The sequence below is a fragment of the Lemur catta genome, chromosome 22 (assembly GCF_020740605.2).
Source record: "Lemur catta isolate mLemCat1 chromosome 22, mLemCat1.pri, whole genome shotgun sequence".
NCBI classification, from domain to species: Eukaryota; Metazoa; Chordata; class Mammalia; order Primates; family Lemuridae; genus Lemur; species Lemur catta.
Window position 1 is genome coordinate 30,643,035 of NC_059149.1, and position 19,633 is coordinate 30,662,667.

Below are 19,633 nucleotides of genomic sequence, written 5' to 3' on the forward strand. Positions count from 1 at the left end.
GGGAGCCGCCCCCTTCCAGAATGTTCTGCCGCTTTAACGAGGGGCAGGGAGGGTGGATGATTAACTGAGATGGGGCATGAAACAGTCTTTGCCAACATGTTGGGAAAATCATCAGATGTCACAGGAGCAAAAACGATAGTTTTTATTGTTTTTTTTGTTTTATTTGTTTTGGTTTTTTAATCCCAGATAAACCCTGAACAATACACTCTACAGACCTGTCTCCATCCTATCACAAAACTGCCTCCGTGGTGAATGTTCCAGCTAAACAAGCAGCCTTGCTGGGGGCAGAAGGGAATTTAATCAGAATAAGCCAAAAAAAAAAAAAAAAGCCCACAAGCCAATTGATTCTTTTCCCTGAAATAACCACCTTATTTAACTGTGTTCTGCATAGAACATCTCAGATTCCTGCCAGGAACCATCCTCTCCTAACTTCTGTCTCACCTCTAAATTCATTTTCTTTAACTATAATTTCTTCCAATAATGGAAATCTATATCTGACACGTAAATTACAAATCCAACAAATTCTGTGGCTTTGCTGAGTTTTCTCCTGGGCTCTGGGCGCCGTACCAAGTAACGGACAACCAGGGAGTCAAAACCCCATTGGGTGTAGCGATGATCTCAATTTAAGTTATTAACAAAGAGAAATTCCAATCTTCTGTACTTGAGGCCCCAGTATTTGTTACTTGACAACAAAAAAGAAAATCTCACCGCTTGATAGACAAAAACAACAGACGTGGGTACTAACGAGCCGGAGTCCCGACACCCTCGGGGGGGAGGAACAGTCCTGAACGAGGAACCTGCCGAATGGAGCCCTTGGTGGCTCGGGGCCCCCCCGGCAGAACCCGGACGCCGGCTCGGAGCACGCCCACATGTGGGGACTTACTGCTGCGTGTGGAACTGGCAAACGAGACCCCGGTTGCAGCAGAAAGAAGCCCCAGGTGGGACGCTGGGCTCAGCCTACCTGGCGATAATCGCCGGTCACCAGCTAGCCATCACCTGGGGCCACTCAAGAACCGAACTTGCGTTTAACAAACATCCCACGTGTCGTCGTGACAACACTCGTTTCAGGACGTCCCATCCCCCGAGGATGCCTCGGGCACTCACCGGTCGATGAAATAACCAAGGACGGGGCTCTCGGTGGTCGTGTTGGGGGGCTTCCAGGTCACGATGACGTAGTCGTGGTTGGCGTCGTGGCACTGCAGGTCCATGGGTGCTCCGGGGGCCCCCGTGACCAGCGGGTCAGCGTCTTGGGGTGCGGGGAAAAGACACGTCACTGTCACTCAAAGGTGGGGTTACGCCAAAGCCTGCCCGTGGCTCCTGCAACCCAAACCCCATCCGCTTGACGATCCACTGTCTAATCCCACGTTCAGATGGCTAGAATGTTCTTTCACCCTGGTGCCAAGATTGGTGACAAGAAATATAAATATATTTATGAGTTTTAAAAAAAACCTCAAAACATTGAGTCCTCTACAAAACACTCAAGTCTACGATTTTCCACCAGTGGGGCCCAAATTACAGTTCACCTTCTCTTGGTTACATTTGTGACACAATAGCACTTTCGTTAAAAATGTACTGAGGAAACAGCAATAATAATAATTTGGCCTTTTTAATGCCTGAGAAATATTACTTAGACCCTCTTATATTTCAAAACCCCTAGAAAATTTGGTGACTTAAATTTTTGTTTTCTGCCAGGTGTGAGCAAACCTCTGGGTCAATACTCTGTCCGTTCACTTCACGGCCTACTAACGATCGTGACGCAATGAGGTTCTGTTTTCAAGTTTTAATGGCAGCTGCACTGAAGGCCAGCAAAGCTCTTTAGCAAGTTAATACACTGAGCATTTGATTTTGCTTCTAAAATACATATTTATTCCGTCACTGCGCTGTTCTGTTGCACATCTTTGGCAGTGTAGGCCTCGCTCGGGTTCTCACTCAAGTATCCTCAGCGTGTTAAAAGCTGGGAATTTGTTGACATTGAGCCAAACACTTTCCCTCCCATTCTAGATCTTCAGAAAGTGCGGGGACGGCGGAGGCCCCCAGCTTCGCACTGTTTCCTCCCTGTGGGTGGAGCTACGTGAGCAAAGCTAAGTGAGCCGCGCTGGGTTTGCTGCATTTTCAGGGGGCAGAACATCATGCCAGAGGCACAGGGAGCGCGGAGGGACGTTTTAATGCCAACCTGATAAAAACAGTAAACTTGGTGGAAGTGTCGAAGCTCACAGACCCGCCAGCCTGTGCCACGTGCGGGAGGTGGGGAAGGCGAGATGCGTTTGTTCCACCTTTGTCCTTTTTTTAATTTTGTTAAGATAAAATATTCCCTAATGACACAGCCCCTCTCCGATCCCCAAGAGGCGTTCCTCGTGCCTCGGAGCCTCAAAGGATTCCTTTGAAAAGCTGAAAACAATATTTTCTTACAAAATCATCATTATAAGAATTTTAGATTGTGTATCACGCATGTATGTATAAACACATACACACACCCTATGCCTGTAGACATACATGTATGTGTAAAATGCCCAACACTGCCTGGTGGTGTAGCATGAATTTTGTTTTTCTTTTCCTAAAAGGGGATGAATAGAAACTTCTTCATGGGTCTGTTGCGAGGATTAAAGGCACGCCGGGCTCTGAGTGTGTCCCCTGGCCTACAGCTTTCGGGAATGACTGGCTGCAGGAAAGGGGGTCTCACAAGAGACACAAGGCAGCTGCTTGACTGGTGTTCTACGCGGGGCCCCCTTCCCCCCGGGCTGCATTCCCGGCCCCCCTTATCCCTGGGCTACATTCCGTCAGGAGTGAGCAGGTCTGGTGCATTCACTCTCAGGACTCGCTTTATAAACGCTGATGACTTTATGAGTGATTAGAGAGAAAGAAATGCCGATTCTGGTCCACTCCAGATCCTGTCTTACACGTGTCACCTGCTCACTGGCCGGACGGACGCACCTGGTGGGCTTGTGCCCCCGGGGAGTGTCTACGTCACACCAGGCAGCCCCCAAGGAGCAGAGACATCTCCAAACCGCCCTGCACCCCACCCCGCCGCCTGCCGCACCTCTGACAAACAGGAAGGCGCTGTGCTCGCTGGCCCCGCCTCGAGACACGATCCTCAGCGTGTACAGGCCCTCGTCGTCCTTGTTCAGGTGGCTGAAGGACAGGGAGGCCTGGCCCTCACCGAAGAACATCTTGGTCCACTTGGACTCTTTCACCAGCACATCTGGAAGAGTTGGGATGGAGCGTTTCCGTCAGAAATCATCCCAGAATCACAGACGACCTGCGGGGGCTCTGGTGCCGTCTGGCTGGGGGACGGGAAGGGACAAAGCCCCGACTGTGGGAACCCGACGGCCGTGCTGGATTCAAAAGCAAAGCGGGACTCGGTTTCCGGGACGTTTCTGCCCAGAGGCTCGGCGTGGCCGCGCGCCCGCCCACTCACCGTCCCGGTACCACTCCGCCCGCGGCTGCACCCTCTTCAGGTCAGGCGTCACCAGCATCGTGCACTTGAGGGTGACTGTCTCGCCTTCTCTTCTGAAGGTGACCCCAAATTTCTCCAAAAACTGGACGTCGAAGTGCGTGTACGGGATCATAGAGGAGAAGGGCACTGCGCAGAGAACCGGGCACCGTGAGCGCCGACGGGGCGTCTCCCGCTTCCCGGCCTCCCGCCCGAGCCGGCCTCGCCCTGGTGCCCACGCGCCCGTCGGGGTCCTGGACGCCTGCCGAGAGCCGGACGCGGCCCCTCCGCAAAACTCACCCAGGGCAGGCTCCACCCCCCGCTGTCTGGTCGGGTCTTCACCCCCCGGCACTGGCTTGGGGACGGCTCAGCCTCCCTTTACCGTAAAACCAAAGCCTCTGTGGGAATACACGGCTACTCCTTGGGGAGTCCTGGTGAGCCCCAAATCCCGTTCCCAAACCATGAACAAGCCACGATGAAAAACATCCATCACGTGGCTGTCCTCGAGATGCCCTGTCGTGGGGACCTTGGCCACTGTCACCGGGCATGGGTCACCCAGTTCCGTGGCCTTTAGTGCAAAGCTAGCCAGGGTCCTGGGAGGGCCGGGCCCCCTCACAGGGCTGTGGCAGGTCCCGTGACCGCAGGGGGCTGGACAGGGACGGGGCGTGTGGGTGGCATTGGGGAGAGGTGGGGACTCGGGCGTAGTAGCAGCATGACAGCCAGATCAGGGCAGGCAGCGTGGCACACGGTGGGTGTGGCGCACACGGAAGGAGAGGAGGTTTAAACCAGGCGGAGGAGCCCGTGTCTGAGCCGACATCTGCCGCACACCCTCAGTGTGACCAACGGTGGCCCTTTGTTGTAAGTGACCTGCACACTTTGGAGGGGGGAAAAAAAGTATCCAAAATCACAAAATATGGCAACGTTATGCATTCAGGTCAAAAATTTGGATTGGTTTCTTGTTTTTCCAATTCAAAACTGTGAATTCTCTCCAAGTGGAGATTCCAGCAGTGTCTAAAAATACCGCCTGGCCGTAGCATTGCAGGGGACGGACTGTCAGCACAGGAACCCCGGCCAGGAAAAACGTGGGAGAGTTTTTCGAAATGTAATTTTTTCAAAAGATTTGACCCTTAGAAAATAATCTTTAAGATCATACACTACGTCCGTCCCTGAACATCTTCCTGCACGGAAAGCGAACCGCAAAGTACTCACGTCCGATGGGGAGTTGCACCGAGCGGAAGGGCTCATCCTCATCCCGGAACCCTGCAAGGGGCTGGGGTGAGCGCGGCGGACAGGACAGAGGGGCGGCAGCCCCGCGGCCCCGGGGGAGCCCCCGCACTCACGTCTCACCACCACCGCGGCGTTGGTGGACACCTGGCCGTAGGAGTTGGTAGCCACCGCGGAGTAGGTCGCCGTGTCGTCGAAGTCTGCCCTTTGGGAGAGAGAAGGCAAGGTGGCTGCGGATGGCTCGCAAGAGCCGGCGACCCAGAGAGAACAAAACCATTCCTCGAAAGCCGGTCGTGTGACCCAGGTAACTTGCTCATGAGTGATTTGTGCAAGAACAATGCCAGCTCTATCCCTGGCACCACGGCTGGGCAGCGCGCGGCATTAATTATAGACGGGTGGACGTCTGCGCCCGGACTGTGCTTGGCTTCGGCTTGGAGAGTAAAAAGCTGCCGGCGCTTTCAAAACCCTTCGTTTCACCCTCAAGGAGCCGTCTCTGTTCCATCCTGATCCTATTTTTCTCCCTCTGTAGAACTCACGGTTTGACCTTGTCCCATGGTCGGGCTTCCGTGACCTCAGCCTCCGGCAGAATCCCAGACGCTGGGACAGGGAAGGGACGGGCCTGGGAGAGTCCCGCATCTGCTGCCTGAAGGAGCAGGGATACCGGGCAGGAGGACACCAGGGCCCTGGGTCAGGGAGGCCCCCGAGTGCCCCGGGGGCAGTCGTCCCCGCTGGTCCTAAGCGAGCCCAGGAGCTTGCATGTTGTCCTACTGCCACCCACCCTGGCACTGTGCCCAGGAGGCTGCCCATCCTGCCGTGCTCCCGGGACAACAACCCTGGAACAAAGCGGCCACGAACTCATCACAGCCCCCTGGGAACCAGCCTCCCCCAGAGCCTGACACGAGGGAACCGCAGAATGGCCTGATATCTACCAAGCTTTTGTTCGATGCCGGACACTCCACTGCTGCCTCCACCTCGGCTGTTTCACATGACATTTCCAAGTCCCCAGGAAAATAGACCTTATTATCCTAGTACGGTTGCAAGAAAGTTGACACCCTAAGAAGCTGGGTAAGCAGGGCCCGCGTGGCTCCACAACACGCAACCCTGCTTCTCTCCGAGGGTGAGGACCACGAGCAAAACCCCAACCTGGGACAAGAAATAACGCAAAAACCTACTTCCTGGAAAAGGAAAAGTTACTCGAGTCTTACTTTTTAAATGCATTAAGAAGCCAGTGCTCCCAGAAACAAAACCCGTTCTGGGGAGGTCATTAGTAATTTTATTTTCTTCCCTACTCCACTAGGAGCTGAAGATATTTTCTTTGACCACAACCTTCAGTGTCTCCCATAAAGAGAAGAGGAAGGTTCGGAGACCTGCGCTATCCGCCAAGAACTCCTTTACCCTCCCCAAGTTCAAACCCAGTTGCCGTGTGTCAGCAATGCCTCTGGTCTCCTGCTGGAAGCCAGTGCCCTGAGTCTGTAAATCCACCGTCTTCTGGCTCACCTTGCAGGAATACAAGCCTGACTTCAAAGCCCATCAACAAAGCTGCCCAGTTCCAGCCTCAACTCAGTAGGAGCTGCTCTGCTACCCAAATTCCAGACAGGCTGTGGGGACAGCCACACCCCCAGGGGCAAAGCAGTGGTGTCCAAAGCACACAAAAACCCCATCGTGCAGGCGCTTTCTCCACTGTGAAGCTGTAACACGCTGTGTGGATCTACCCATGTAATACCTGCACACACGTGCCCGCAGGGAACATGCCCGGTGTCGGGGCTGCGGTGGACGGAAGAATTACTTCCTGGCAGCACCCTGGGCATTGCTTGAATTTTTTTTACTTTGTGCTTGTGTCTTCTAAACAATGCAACCGTTATGTTTTCATAAATACAGTCTCCAAACAGGAAGATATTCTTCGGGATTAGCCCTAAACCTTCCTCCACAGCCATCCGCCACCACCAGCCATGACAACAGGTTAGAGAAACGGGTTCCACAGCGTCCCAAGGCACAGCCGATGCCTTAGAGCACACGGTTACACCAGAGATAAGCAAAGCACTCTGTACAAACTGCTTCATGGAAATCTGCGGACCTGGAGCGGGTGCTGGGGACACACAAGTGACAGAGAAGCAGGGTGTCGTGAGCCAAAAGCAAACACCCGGCACAGAGCAGGGTGCACGGGGCAGGCCGGGGCAGGACCGGCGGGGCCCCTTCCCGAGAGAGCAGGGACGAACTAAAGCTCCCCCACCCGCATCCTCCCAGGTGTACAGAGATTGCGCTTCGGGGGGTCGATCAGCCCCAAAATCTCACCATCGCCAACGCCTCTGTCCAGACCCCACTGGACATTGTTTAGTTTCAGTGGTTTCCAAACCGCGTGTCATAGTTTTCAAATAGAATGTCCCACATGTCTCCTTCAGTATGTGCCTCAGCAATGTTTGAACTGCAGCAGAGCACACGCTAAAACACATCATGCCCTAGTCACACGTCAGCCCAAAGACACACACGTGTGTTTGTTCCTGGGCCTCAGATACCTGTTTAACTGAACAATCTTCTGAGATTTCAGGGTAAAGACATTTCCATTTTCAAGTGGGATGAGTCCCAGGCTCCCCCGGCCAACAGCCTCTCCCGAAGGACTTTGAGGTTGTTTTTCGAGGGACTTAAGGCATTAAGTCCGGGGGCAGCGCCACCTGACACATTAGCGCTGACGAGCTTGTCCCGCGACCAGTTAGCACCAGTGCCCGGGGGAAGGGAACTGCCGGGCAGAGGGCCCTGAGCCGGGGCTTCGGCCTCCTGCAGCCGTGTGGGAGACGTGGGTGCTCACGGGTATTCACCCAGAGCAGAGGGCCCACGGCTTGCGCCTGTCTGTGAGGAAGCCCCCAACCCGCACAGATGTTCAGACCACGGTGGACTCGGAACAGGACGTGCCCAGCTGAGGGACAGGAGCCCACCCGGCAGGTGGACAGGGACAGGCAGGGCTCTGCTTACGTTGCCTGTTATCAAATCCGTTTACATCTGCAATGTTTCGTGCTGCACACAGTATGTTAGAACAGAGGGGCTCGCCCAGGTCAGAAATAAACGTGCATAAGGAATGAGGCTGTGAAGATGTGTCCACGCTGGTCCGCTGGGTGGGCTGCAGAAGTGTCACTTGAGGCAGAGGACAGAGGGGACAGCAGGAGGGGGGGTGCGCCCACTCTAAGGGAGACCCTCCCCTCGTTAACATTCCGTCCCTGGGGGATTGGGCGCCCGGGAGCCTGGACTCTTCTCGGGTCCACATCCCAGCAGGACCCCATTCTGCTCCCCTCCCCAAGCTGATGGAGAAAAAGCTCTTAGCTAAGACGCGGTCTAATTCTGACCCTTACTTCATGCTGTGAGAACTTGCAAGCAAGTGATTAGGAGGTGAAGGTTTTATTTTCTGTCTGGACAGGTTCCCGGAATAGACAGAGACAGTTTTCTCTGGTCTCGATTTATGTGAACTTCCACGGGGCACTTTGCCACCCAAAGTCTCAGTCTGAAGTGCCCCCAAAACAGCTCCTCAGGGGAAACTGGTCTACTTCATCTATTTTAAAGATGGGCAAACAAAAAGTTAAGTGGCAGGTGAATTTCTCGTGGGTAATTGAGGGGCCCTGTGTCCCCAAAGTGTGAGTGGTGATGACATCGGATCTATAACTTAACTCAAATCAAAATTTAAATATCAAGGTGTGAAAATAATGTAGAAGAAACGTGTGGCTCTCAAATCATTCTGCAAGGAGTGGGAGGTAGGGGTATCATGACTGAAAATCCAGATAGAGGGTTCTAAACACTTTTATGAAAGTACGAGAATGACATAAAAATTCTTTGAGGAAACAGGACTCACATCGTGAGTCCCGAGAGAAAAACCTTATGAGCGTATAAAATAGTGTCAATTGTAAGTTTAAATTCAAAAGGCACCAAGGGGTCAGTTTCCTTTTCAGCACTTTAAGAATTCAGCTGTAGCCGCCAAAGAATATTCATAGGAGTAAATGTCACCGGCGTAACCCCTGAGAGGCGGGGAAGGGCCCGGCCACACCGCCGAAAACGGCCCGGATCGGGTGACCCACAGCTCAGCTGTTTGGTATGAACAGCTGAGTGAGCTGTTTAGTGTAATTTGTGGCTTTCTCCCTTTGCTTTTTTCCTGACGAATATTAACATTTCCACTGTGAAAAACATCCCAATACAAATAAGAGCACTGAGAGAAAAGTTGGTCTTTGGAATTTTCTTTTCCCAAATTTCCCAAATATTTGCATATTTTTGCAAAATCCAAGTATAGCCAAGCAGATCTGGATTTTTGAATTGCTGGTATTCTGCGGCATGTTGGCCAGCTTTGCTTGAAGTTTTAGTTCACTCTGGTCAAAGCCATGTGATTCCAAAGGGAAAGTTTAAATGTTGCCGACACTTGCGTGAGTAGGACATTTTTCATACTTGACAAAGGGAAATCGGTTTTCTTTTTAAAACAATTATCGTTATTAAAATGTAGCCTGGAGACAAGCGAATCTCTGATTCAAACCGACCTGCTCACCCCCGAACGCTAATAGCACACGCCGGTTGGAAAGCAGACGTCCCAGGCCAAGGCAGGTGTCCCCTTCTAGATAGTACAGCCGTCACCCGCTAGAATGTCCTCAGATCTTGGAAGTTCAAGCAGAGAAAGTTACTCTCTGAAAAGTGCAGCAAGAGACCAGGGGCATTTGGGGTGGGTCTGCAGAGTGAGAGATCCCTGCGCTCCGGCCCTCCCACCCCCCAGGGACCCCCCACCCCCTCCGGAGACCCCTGCCCCACTTGACCTGTGACCCCCTCCCACCCCCCAGGGGACTCCACCTCCCTCCCAAGAGACCCCTCCTCCCATCTCAGGGGGCCCCTCCCACCCCCTCAGGGGACACTGCCCCTCCTTCCCTCAGCTCTGGGACAGCTTTGAGGTCCCCACTGGCCCCGGTCCTACCGAAGAGCCTGTTCCCCTTACTGACTCCACAGCCCTCCCCCTCCCAGCCCCCGGGGTCTCTCCTGAACTTCGGCAACAGCCCCAGGGCCCGGCCTCTGCCCCCCATCTGCCCACAGGCAGGGCTCCCCGGACCCCCGAAACGAGGCCACGTCCCCCCACGTCCCTCAGCCCTCTGGAGTCCCCCCTTACCCCGGGAAGCCAACGTCCTCACCTCTGCCCCTTCCAGCCCCCCAGCCTTGCCACACACCTGGTCTCCCCCAGGGGCAGCCTGGCCCCTATTTTAAGCCAAAGCTTTTTAAGAAAAAAAAAAACCAACTGAGCCTAATTAAGATGCCGTCACAATAAAATCAGGTATTTGAATGCCTGACTTAGTCTTTACATTATTTTTACTAATATCACTCATCCGTTCCCAGGAGGGATTTGATATCACAACGGCCCAGACACACACACACACACACACACACTCTTACCATGCGCTGTATGATACACATAAACATGTGTGTATGCGCATGAAAAGAACAGGCATCTTTCTGTTTGATTCTCACAAAAACTCCACTAGGCAAACGGAGAAGACAATATTGTCACCACCTGTCTCACGATAACATCTTCAGATCAGAATATCACCGTTCGGGAGGAGGGACCGGCTGACCCAGGGTCACAGGTGAGCGGCGGGAAGGACGCAGCCCCAGCCCCCCGGCTGCTGGACAAGGGTGAGCCGTCTACACCACGGGATACCGGCAGCCACGTCCCTGTGCACAGGACCCCGGAAAGAGCCCTGACACGCGATTGGTGAGAACAGGCGACTTGCACAGGCTACGACGCTTTTGCCAACAGTGAAAACCAGGTACGCAGAGAGACAGAAAAAGAACATCAGGGCCTCACTTCTATTAAAAATAAATCCTAAAATCCCAGATAAACGCCAAAATGCTGACGCTGAACGTTGGACCTACGGATGATTGTTTTTCTTTTATTTACCTGTATTTGGTGCAATTTCTCGATTTGTTGTAAGACAGAGAATAAAGGTCATACTTCCTTGCAGACCCTGAGCGCAGGGACCGTTTCTCAAACCCGGCAGCAGGAGTCGGGAAACCTCCTCACGCTTCCCGGCAGCCTCTGCTCCCCGACGCCGCCTGTCCCTGAGTTGCGTCCCTGGTCTGGCCCCGAGGACAGACAGAGGGAAGCTCCTCACACCGTCACACTAACCGGCAACTATCTCCTAACTCCCCTGGGTGCACAGACGCGGTGCCCCCCGGCCTCCAGCTCCCGTCTGACTTCTCCTTTTGGGCCTGAAGCGCCCATCACCGGCCGCCAGCCGAGGGGCCTACCTGTTGATCTCTAGCGTGTGCACCCCATAGTTGCTGTCGATCCTGTACTTCCCCGGCTCTGCCGCCTGGCAAATCAGGCTGCCGTCCTTGTACCTGCACACGGAACGGGGGTGTCAGGGCAAAGGCAGATGTTTTCCTTCTTTTTGCAATTTCACCCCCAGCTCCCATTCGTAGCCCTCGGACACAGCCCTGCTCCATTTCTTTGAGGTCCCCTCCGGGCCACAGGCAGGAGAGCGGCACGGCGGCCTGAGAGCCAGAGCCACGCTCGGTCTGGGTTTTTAAGAAGAGAGCAACACTTGAGTCATCCAAACTGTCGGGGTGACCCCTGGCCCGTGACAGTCCTGAAGTCGGCTTGACCTCTGTTCGGAATTCAGGAGGTGTGACTGGGGGTGGGGGGGAGATGTTGGGCCCCAGACTAGCCCCTTAGGGGCAGCGGGGCCAACCCCGGACAGCTCTGCGGGGCTTGGCCACACGGGGTCTCGGCTGGAGGGAGCCGGCCTCGCCACCTACCCAGGGACGAGACCACGACGACCCCCGCCTGGCCCCGAGGGTGGCCGAGTCTCAGCCTCCCAAGCCACCTCCCGAACAGCCCCTGCGTGAGCCACACTGCTCCACGCTGAACGTGCAGATGTACAGATGTGTCCATAGCAACAGATGCTGACACGAAAGGGTCTCTGGGGCTCAAAGATTCAATTCCTCAGTTATCGCGAGGATCAATGAACCACAGCACTCCAGTCCCGCAGCTTCGAGGTCAAGGTTTCCACTGACGGGTTTTCCCGTAATTAAAAGCTGACTCAGGCTTTGCATACGGAGTCACCAATGAGCAAAATGGACGAGGGCCGTGAGTGTGAGGACAGGTCATTTCAGGGACTGACTTTTACATAAGAACCCTCTGAAAATTCAGTTGAACCAACACCAGGAAAACAGAAATGCCCGGGCACCGTTTGTAATGGGAGTCCCCTGGGTTGTCACAGCCACGGAGCATCTGGAGCCCAGCAGGCTGCAGAAGGGGTGGCTCGAGCCTCCTCCCCGGGACCTTCCTCCAGGGAGACTCCCGTGGCCTTTCTAACCCCGGGGCGGCCCTCACCATTGCACCACGGGCGTGGGAAAGCCCTGCACGGTGAAGCAGAGCTTCACGTTCATCCTCTCCCAGACGGTGTGGGACCTCAGCCGCACCAGGATCTCGGGGGCCCGGCGCATCCGCTCCAGGTACGAGGGCCGCTCCCAGGACATCCTGTCCTCCACCTGCCGAGATGCGAGGACGGTCAGGGTGGGCTCCCGGGCGGCCCCACGCGGACGGGCGCGCTACGATCCGGTCCCCAGGTCTCGGAGACCAAGGCTCCCCTACCATCTCCAGAAGGGCGTATTTGTCCAGCTTGTCGCGGGCCTGGGACCGCGCCAGCTGCACGTCCTCCTCCAGCTGCGCCAGCTCGCTGAGGAAGCGCTGGCGCTTGGTCTCGCCGTACATGGCCTCCAGGGACTGGTACCTGCCGGGGACAAGAGGCCGCGTCAGTCTCAGGACACGCGGGGCCCCGGGAGTGACAGTGGCCGGACCGACCCCTCCGGGACCTGCTTAAGTGGGTGTGAGAAGACTTAAGAAGTTCACTCGGGCCCAACGCGTCGAAATCTCAGAAGACTTAACGTTTACTTTTAAAGGAGGCAAGAACTTACTTCACAAGGATCTTTGACTTAGAAGACAGGCACATGGGCTAGGAGAAGAGGATGCTGTGAGCCTGCTAAAAATACCTAATTCCAGAGCCTGAGTGGGGCGCAGCTCGGAGCTGGGACAGTCCTGTCTCCGGGACCCTCGCAAAAGCGGCTGCGTCCGAGTGAGTCAGACGTGCTCTTGCAAGAAAGACAGTCGCCCTGTGTGTTTTAGGAGATTTCCAGCAGCCGGGGCTGTCAGGAAAGTCGCTTTTGCTGAAAACGTATGAATTACGGTAACCGCTCCCTGACCGTACAAGTTACCACGGCACCCGTGGGGAGACTGAGGGAAGGAACGTTTGTACGATGTGTTCAAGACTGCACCACCGCACACCTGGTAAAGGTAAAATGAAACAGCTCAAATCTTCTGCATCTAGCCCCCAACACTTAAACAGAGGCAGAAGAACCCTTTAAAAAATAATTCAGTGCATAAAAATACAGGTTGCTTTAGTGTCTACATTTCGAAGAGATCTTTTTGCAAAACAAGACTTCACCTTATAATAAAATTCATTTGCTTGGCGGAATTCTTCTAAGGTGTTTAAAAAATAATTCAAATGTAACTAAGGGTTAATCTTTTCAGCTATACATTGTTGCTGTTAAACAGATGACTTTATCGTAATGCAACTTTCAAAAGGAAACATGTTTGCCCAAACCTCCTTTTTCCTTCAGGTCCTGAGTGTTTTGGAGAGAGAGAGAAAATTTCCTGGAAGTAGTAGGGGGAGGTGAAGGGGAAATATAGCAGGTATAAAATGAAGCGTTCACAAGTATTTAACTGTTTGTTTTGTCCTTAAAAGATCAAAGTCACATCACCACCTGTTTCTCTGTCATCTGGAAATAATTTCAAGACCGACATTATTATCAATCCATCTCACTCCCATGGCATTTCGCCCTCATGAGCTGATTCCATTGACATGTAAAGTATGACAATTTATAGAATCCCTTCCCGACTCTTCAGTTTCCACACGGACAACTGTTTGAAACGCTGGCTCCCTCTTGGGACGATGACCTTGCTGAATCTACAGCCCTTCCCTGTGTTCGCGAATAGCCAAAGAAGCTGTGGGTGGAAATTCAAAATCAGCCTCGAACCGTTCGGTCTTGAGGTGTCCAAGTGAGATGACCCTGCTCTACCTCGAAAGGGGTGAGTTCGCACAAAGCGCGATGGAGACCTGAGATCGAGTCCCGGGTCCACGGGCGCGAAGGGCATCCCCTGGACAGGGCCACGCGTGTTCTGGCCTGGCCGTGGCATTCTCTGCTGCAGACGGTGCCGGACACGCGTTCCCAGTAGTTTTCTTGGGACTAATGGAAATGACGCTGGCGGGGCGTAAGCAAGGGGCTGGAGAACGGCAGCATCGTCACTCGCACCCGGTGCTCTCGCCACCACTCTCAGTGGACGCCCTTTGCCCTTCTCTCCCCGCCCAGACCCCACCGAGCCGCGGCCAAGGTTACCTTTTCTTGCTTTCGGTTTCACGCTGCTCCTCTTCCTGCTCGCTCACCCGCTTGGCACAGATCCTGCACGTGGTGGCCCCCAGCGACGTCTGGCTGGCAGCCCTCTGCGAGGACAATCTCTGCGAGGACGACCGCTGGGAGAGGGACCTCTGCGAGGACGACTGGGTCGAAGTGCGCCTGACCAGCGTGGCAACAGTTGGAAGATGCGCCGAAAATTATGAGCATTTATCCTGAGGCACGACGAGGTCTCCCCACCCCCCATCCCTCCCTGCAACACATGTGCACACAGGACACACACACACAGGTATGCACATGGACAAACACGCACACATGTGCATGTGCACACACCCACCCACGTGTGTGCACGTGCATGCTCACATATGCACATGTGTGCAAATACATGCACAAATGCAGGGACGTCCATGGCCATAGGCACACACGTGGACACGTCTCCGTGTGTGCACACACATGCATGAGTTCACACATGTGTGCACGTCTACATACTTGCACGTGGGTGTCTACATGCCTGTACACATGTGCACTTGCACAAGCCCGTGTCTCTGTATGTCCACGTCCACCCCACCCCGCGTAGGCACCGCCCTGGGAAGCCCCGCCGAGCTCCGTGGTGCCCGGTGCCCTTCAGAGCCCGCGAGAGCCTCGCGTGTCCTCTCGGCTCGGCGCTGGGATTAGATATGTCCTAAGGGATTTGAAGCTCCCTGAGGCCGCTGGGAGGGGCTGCAACTGTTGGGCTTTGTTTGTTAGGGGAGAGCAACTACATAAAAGTACCCAGAGCATTTCTAAATATAGGGTGTTGGTGACACGGGGCAGGCACCTGGGCTGGGGAGCGCTGCCCGTGGTCTCTGCCACCCTTCACCACAATCAGCCCATCGGGACCGCAGATGTGGCCCAGGCAGCAGTGTGGGCACGACCTGGGCCGCAGGTCCCTGGGGCGGGTCCCCGGGGCGGGGGCGGGGGGACGCCCTCCAGAGACCTGCAGAACCCCTGGCCGGGCACCAGCCGGGCAGGCAGGGAACAGACACACGTGTTGCGCATCCGCTTTTAACTCCACAGAACCGTTGTTAACACCGGCATCCACGCCCCCTTCCTTTGCCCCCGTTAGCTTCCCCATTTGTTCCCTTCTCACTGCTCTCTCTGACACTGTTTCCAGCCCTGGTCCTGGAGATGCGTGAGAGGGAGTGAAATCAATGAGCTCAGACCAGGAGCCTCCCCAGCTCAGCCAGGGCGCGGCCAGGCCGGCAGACCCCGGCAGCCTCCGTGTGTGGGTGCAGGGGACACCCCTTCATGTACCCCACGATGCTGGATCCTTCTGGGCCAGGACCCCTGTGGCCCCCCCTCTGCCGGGGGACTTGGGTGTCAGGGGACACTGCCACACTGTTCTCAGACTCCGGCCAGACCAGTGCCTCTCCAGGGCCCCGGGAACCAGATGAAGTTTCCTGCCTGTAACTACCAGACCCCATAATCCAAGCTCTAGGAGGCTTATCAGTGAACGCCAGCTTACCTTTTCGAAGCATATTCATCCAGAAGGTACCTTGTTCGAGTGTTTCGGTACGACTGATCCAAGTGTCGGTGTCTCTTCTGGTAGAAGGGGAGTGCCACAAGGGACATCGTGGTGTACCTGCCGACAGTCACACGCGGCTGAGCCCCTCCTCGCTCTGCAAGCTCTGCCCTCACATTGCACGTCGTTCCAAAGAGGGAAATCTCCTCTAACTAATAAAACCCCTTTGGTGGGGGAGGAATGAAACAGAGGCCACACAGGTGGAAATCAGCCCGGACCAGGAGTCAGGGAATGTGTTAACCTCCCTGAGACCCAGTTTCATCTTTTGTTTTCTTCCGTAAGAATTGGAAGACTGGTCTGTACATTTTGTTTAACTGTGAACGCAGCACATAGTTCTAGAGACCCTCGTGTTCAGGGCAACGCTCAAAGCGGTGTGAGTGAGAGGAATAAAAATAATTAAACACAGATTAGAGAAGTAAACACATGCTTAGGACACAAAGAGAAGGTGGGATGAGCACCCGGAGTGAGGGGAGGTGACACGCCCTGGGACACGCAGAGACCACAGCAGGGGCCGGGGACAGCCCGAGAGGCCCAGGAAGCGGTGACAGGACCCCTGGTGGACAGTCAGGGCTGACAGGCTGAGACGCAGGATGGGCATCCCACAATGACAGGGTGCACCGGAAGTCACTCTGGGAAGACGCAGGCACACACGGAGCCTGCGGGGTTGGCCTCAGGGGCCCGGAGCCCTTTCGCTGCTCAGAGGGGGACGTGGAGAGAGGCTGGTCCCAAGGTGCCTCCTGGCTCGGTCTCACTGGCCTCTGGTGGACAAGCTCGGCCGGGGTAGGCAGGAACGTGGGGACCGAGCCCAACATCTAAGCCTTGGGGATGTGGGGAAATTGGCAAATCTGGGTGAAATTCTACCAAAACAATAATTGGGTTCCATCCTCGTCCCTGGGGATGTGAAGTTTTGCAGGTATCAGGGCTGCCATGTGTGGCACAGGGTCACCCAAAATAACTAAAATCCCAGTGTTCTGGCTTATTTGATCATCTCTACAAAGTCAGAGTATTCCTAAATCTCCGTGATCATTAATCCCCCAAATAAGGTGCAAAAGAACTCTTCCAAACTGAGCTCCAGTTTTGTCTCTTCTGCTTAAATTAGAATAATCTGTGGTGCTTTAAAGAAGCAACTCCCAGACAAAGCCCCTTCAATCAGAGAAGGAATCTCCGCTCTGACCGAGGGCGGTTTGCTTACAGCAGAAATCAGGAACGACCCCCATGACGTGCTATTTCCTCCCAACACTGACTTATGGTTAGGTAGGGTTGGCCTGCAGATTCATTGTACTTCTTGACAAAGGGAAGCACCCAGACGTGGCCCAGGTAAGAGTCAGTTATCTTGAAGTCTTTAAACTGTGGCAGCTGAAACCGCAGGAGCGGATACTCCACCCCGACTGGCTCCGCGCTCCTGCCCGGGATGAGGTCAGACGGCTCGGCCATTGCACCCCGGGCCTGGCCACCCCTCGCCCAGTCTGGCATGTCCCGTCCGACGCTGACACTGTGCTGTCACCGCTCGGGACAGCACTGACTTCGCCCGAGGTGGCGTGCGGGCCCGGAAGTCCTCAGCACTTGCAGTGTGAGCAGCACACACTTTGTAGCAGTTCGCAGCCTGGAGCCGGCTCCAGGGCCCGCGTTTCCTGTGCTCCTCACTCCGCCGCCCGGACCTGCTGCAGACTTTGCCCCTCGGGACGTCTCTGGATGGTGGCAACAGAGCACGTCCCCGTTCACTTAGTGACACTGTGCTCAGGGACATGGAAACCAGCAAGTGTCAAAGCCTCCACAAACGCAGTCACCCTCAGTTCTGCTTTTCATTCCACAAACATGTGGATCTCCTGCCGCTGCCAACACAGCCCGAATCAGAACCGCTGGATTTCGGGGATGGAAGCGTCTGGAAGGCAGCAAGCGCCAGCCCACCTGCCTCCTCTGCTCCCATCCACCCCACGCCCGGCCCAGACCACCACGCTGGGCCCCCACCTGTGCTCTTCCACCATCACCCCACTCCTCAGTGGACTTCATGTCTCAGAACGTCCCCAGCTGTCCTGGCCCAGCCTGGGACCCCACCTCCACCTCTGGGGCCGGCACGGTGATGCCCTCTGGACCGAGTTCCTGCTGGCTGGGGTGGCGCCGTAGCTGCAGCCTTGGCCTCTGGGGGTTCAGGAACTGGGGCGCCCCGGAGAGAACTCGGCTCAACTCACCCCACAGGTCCAGTGTCCCTGACCCAAAACGCTTGGGACCGGAAGTGTTTGTACCTGCCATTCAGCATCCCAGATCTGAACATCTGAAATCCCAAAGCCTCCAGGGAGCATCTCTTTTGAGCTCATGTCAGTGCTCAGAAAGTCTCAGGTTTTGGAGTATTTGGGATTTCAGATGTTCAGATCTGGGACATTCCACCTGTGCCACTTCTCGTAGCATAGAGAAGAGGGGGGTGTCCAGACGCCCCTCCACTCCACACGGAAAGCCGCCTTCCTTCCCAACACGACTGCCGCAGACGTGTGTTAAATGTGTCCCCCCCACACAAGACAAAGAAAATAGCTTTTCCTCCAGGCCCCTTTGTGATGTGAGTATCTGGGGCACCAGCAAGGACACTGTGACCTTGAGCGACCTTCAGCTCTGGGGGCCTCGTTCCTGTGCTGCAAACCAGGGGCTGAGCTAGGCGGCAGCCCCCACCCCTGGCTCTGGCCAGTGCACGTCGGCGGCTGGGTTTGGCACCGCTGGGGCCGCGCTGCACCCTCAGCCCCGACGGCCCCGAGGAACAGGGCTCGCCTGGGTCACTGGGGGGTCCAAGGGACAGCCCAGGCACCAGCCGGGTCTCCTGACCGCGTCCAGCCAACTTTCCATCACAGGCCAGCGCCCGGCCACTGCCAGAATGTTCCCAACACGTTTAGGAATTATGACACCAACTTGAAACGTGAGCTCGTCCTCAAGTGCAGAGGACTGAGTGTGCCGCACCCTCGTCCCTTCCTGAGAAGTGTCTGGAAGCCGTCCCTCACGTCCCCAAGAACGGCTTTAATTTGTGAGAACGTCTCAAGTACAAAACTTTCACTTCCATCTGATGAAAGAAGCTGTTGTTTGTGCAGCTAAACATGTCAAAGTCAGTAACTACCAAACCCCAGCATGGGTAGCCGGACGCGAGGACGAGCTGGCACACGGGGCTGGCCCGGCCCCCGTTCCCACCTCGGGTTTATCTGGGGACTCGGTTTATCAAACAGCCCCTTGAGGTTATCTTTGTCCCGCGTGTTCTGCGATTCCTGTTTTCCTTCCACTTGGCGAGATAAAACCCTGGCACGGGAGCCAGAAAGAGAGGTGTTTTGGCTGCCGCGACCCCGTCCTTCCCCAGCGCCCTGCCTGGGGCTGCAGCCGTGTGACCCGGCCTGGCTCTCCCTGCCCGGCCGGGGGTCTCAGGAGCCCGACTGCGAACCGGCTCCACGGTGGGACTGAGCCCAGGAAGCTGCAGGATCCTGGCACGTCCAGGAGCACCCGGAGAAAAACAGCCCTGGGGGAACCGTCACTTTCAGGCCAAAGTGTGAGGGTCCTGACACGGACATGGTTTCCTTTCCCAGCCCTGCGATCACGTCGTCTGAGCCTGCGCTAAACGGCCTTGTTTCTTTCATTTTTCCTGAGAAAACATCCAGTTTTCTGTTTCACACCTTTTCAAATCTGCCCTCTTGTCCAGAGCCTTTGGTTTTCGAGAGTCTCATGAAAGGTGCAGCCGTGGACCAGCTGAGTGGGGACCTCCCGGGCCAGACGGGGACCAGCTGAGTGGGGACCTCCCGGGCCAGACGGGGACCAGCTGAGTGGGGACCAGCTGAGTGGGGACCTCCCGGGCCAGACGGGGACCAGCTGAGTGGGGACCTCCCGGGCCAGACGGGGACCAGCTGAGTGGGGACCTCCCGGGCCAGACGGGGACCAGCTGAGTCCAGACCTCCCGGGCCAGACGGGGACCAGCTGAGTGGGGACCTCCCGGGCCAGACGGGGACCAGCTGAGTCCGGACCTCCCGGGC

The 19,633-nt window shown here is 55.5% G+C and overlaps 1 protein-coding gene across 1 annotated transcript in view; it reads right to left on the bottom strand.

The window, feature by feature from the left end:
- MYOM2 (myomesin 2) overlaps window positions 1-19,633 on the bottom strand; it is a 55,343-nt gene that overhangs the window by 35,368 nt on the left and 342 nt on the right. Inside the window, exons 2-11 of the mRNA XM_045535284.1 lie at window positions 15,582-15,802; window positions 14,063-14,239; window positions 12,261-12,399; window positions 12,000-12,157; window positions 10,913-11,005; window positions 4,771-4,859; window positions 4,640-4,690; window positions 3,416-3,580; window positions 3,038-3,199; window positions 1,105-1,246 (exon numbers count right to left, since the gene is read on the bottom strand). Of these exons, the coding sequence (XP_045391240.1) occupies window positions 1,105-1,246; window positions 3,038-3,199; window positions 3,416-3,580; window positions 4,640-4,690; window positions 4,771-4,859; window positions 10,913-11,005; window positions 12,000-12,157; window positions 12,261-12,399; window positions 14,063-14,239; window positions 15,582-15,688 (1,283 nt within the window). The 5' untranslated portion in view covers window positions 15,689-15,802. The remainder of the gene's footprint in view (window positions 1-1,104; window positions 1,247-3,037; window positions 3,200-3,415; window positions 3,581-4,639; window positions 4,691-4,770; window positions 4,860-10,912; window positions 11,006-11,999; window positions 12,158-12,260; window positions 12,400-14,062; window positions 14,240-15,581; window positions 15,803-19,633) is intronic.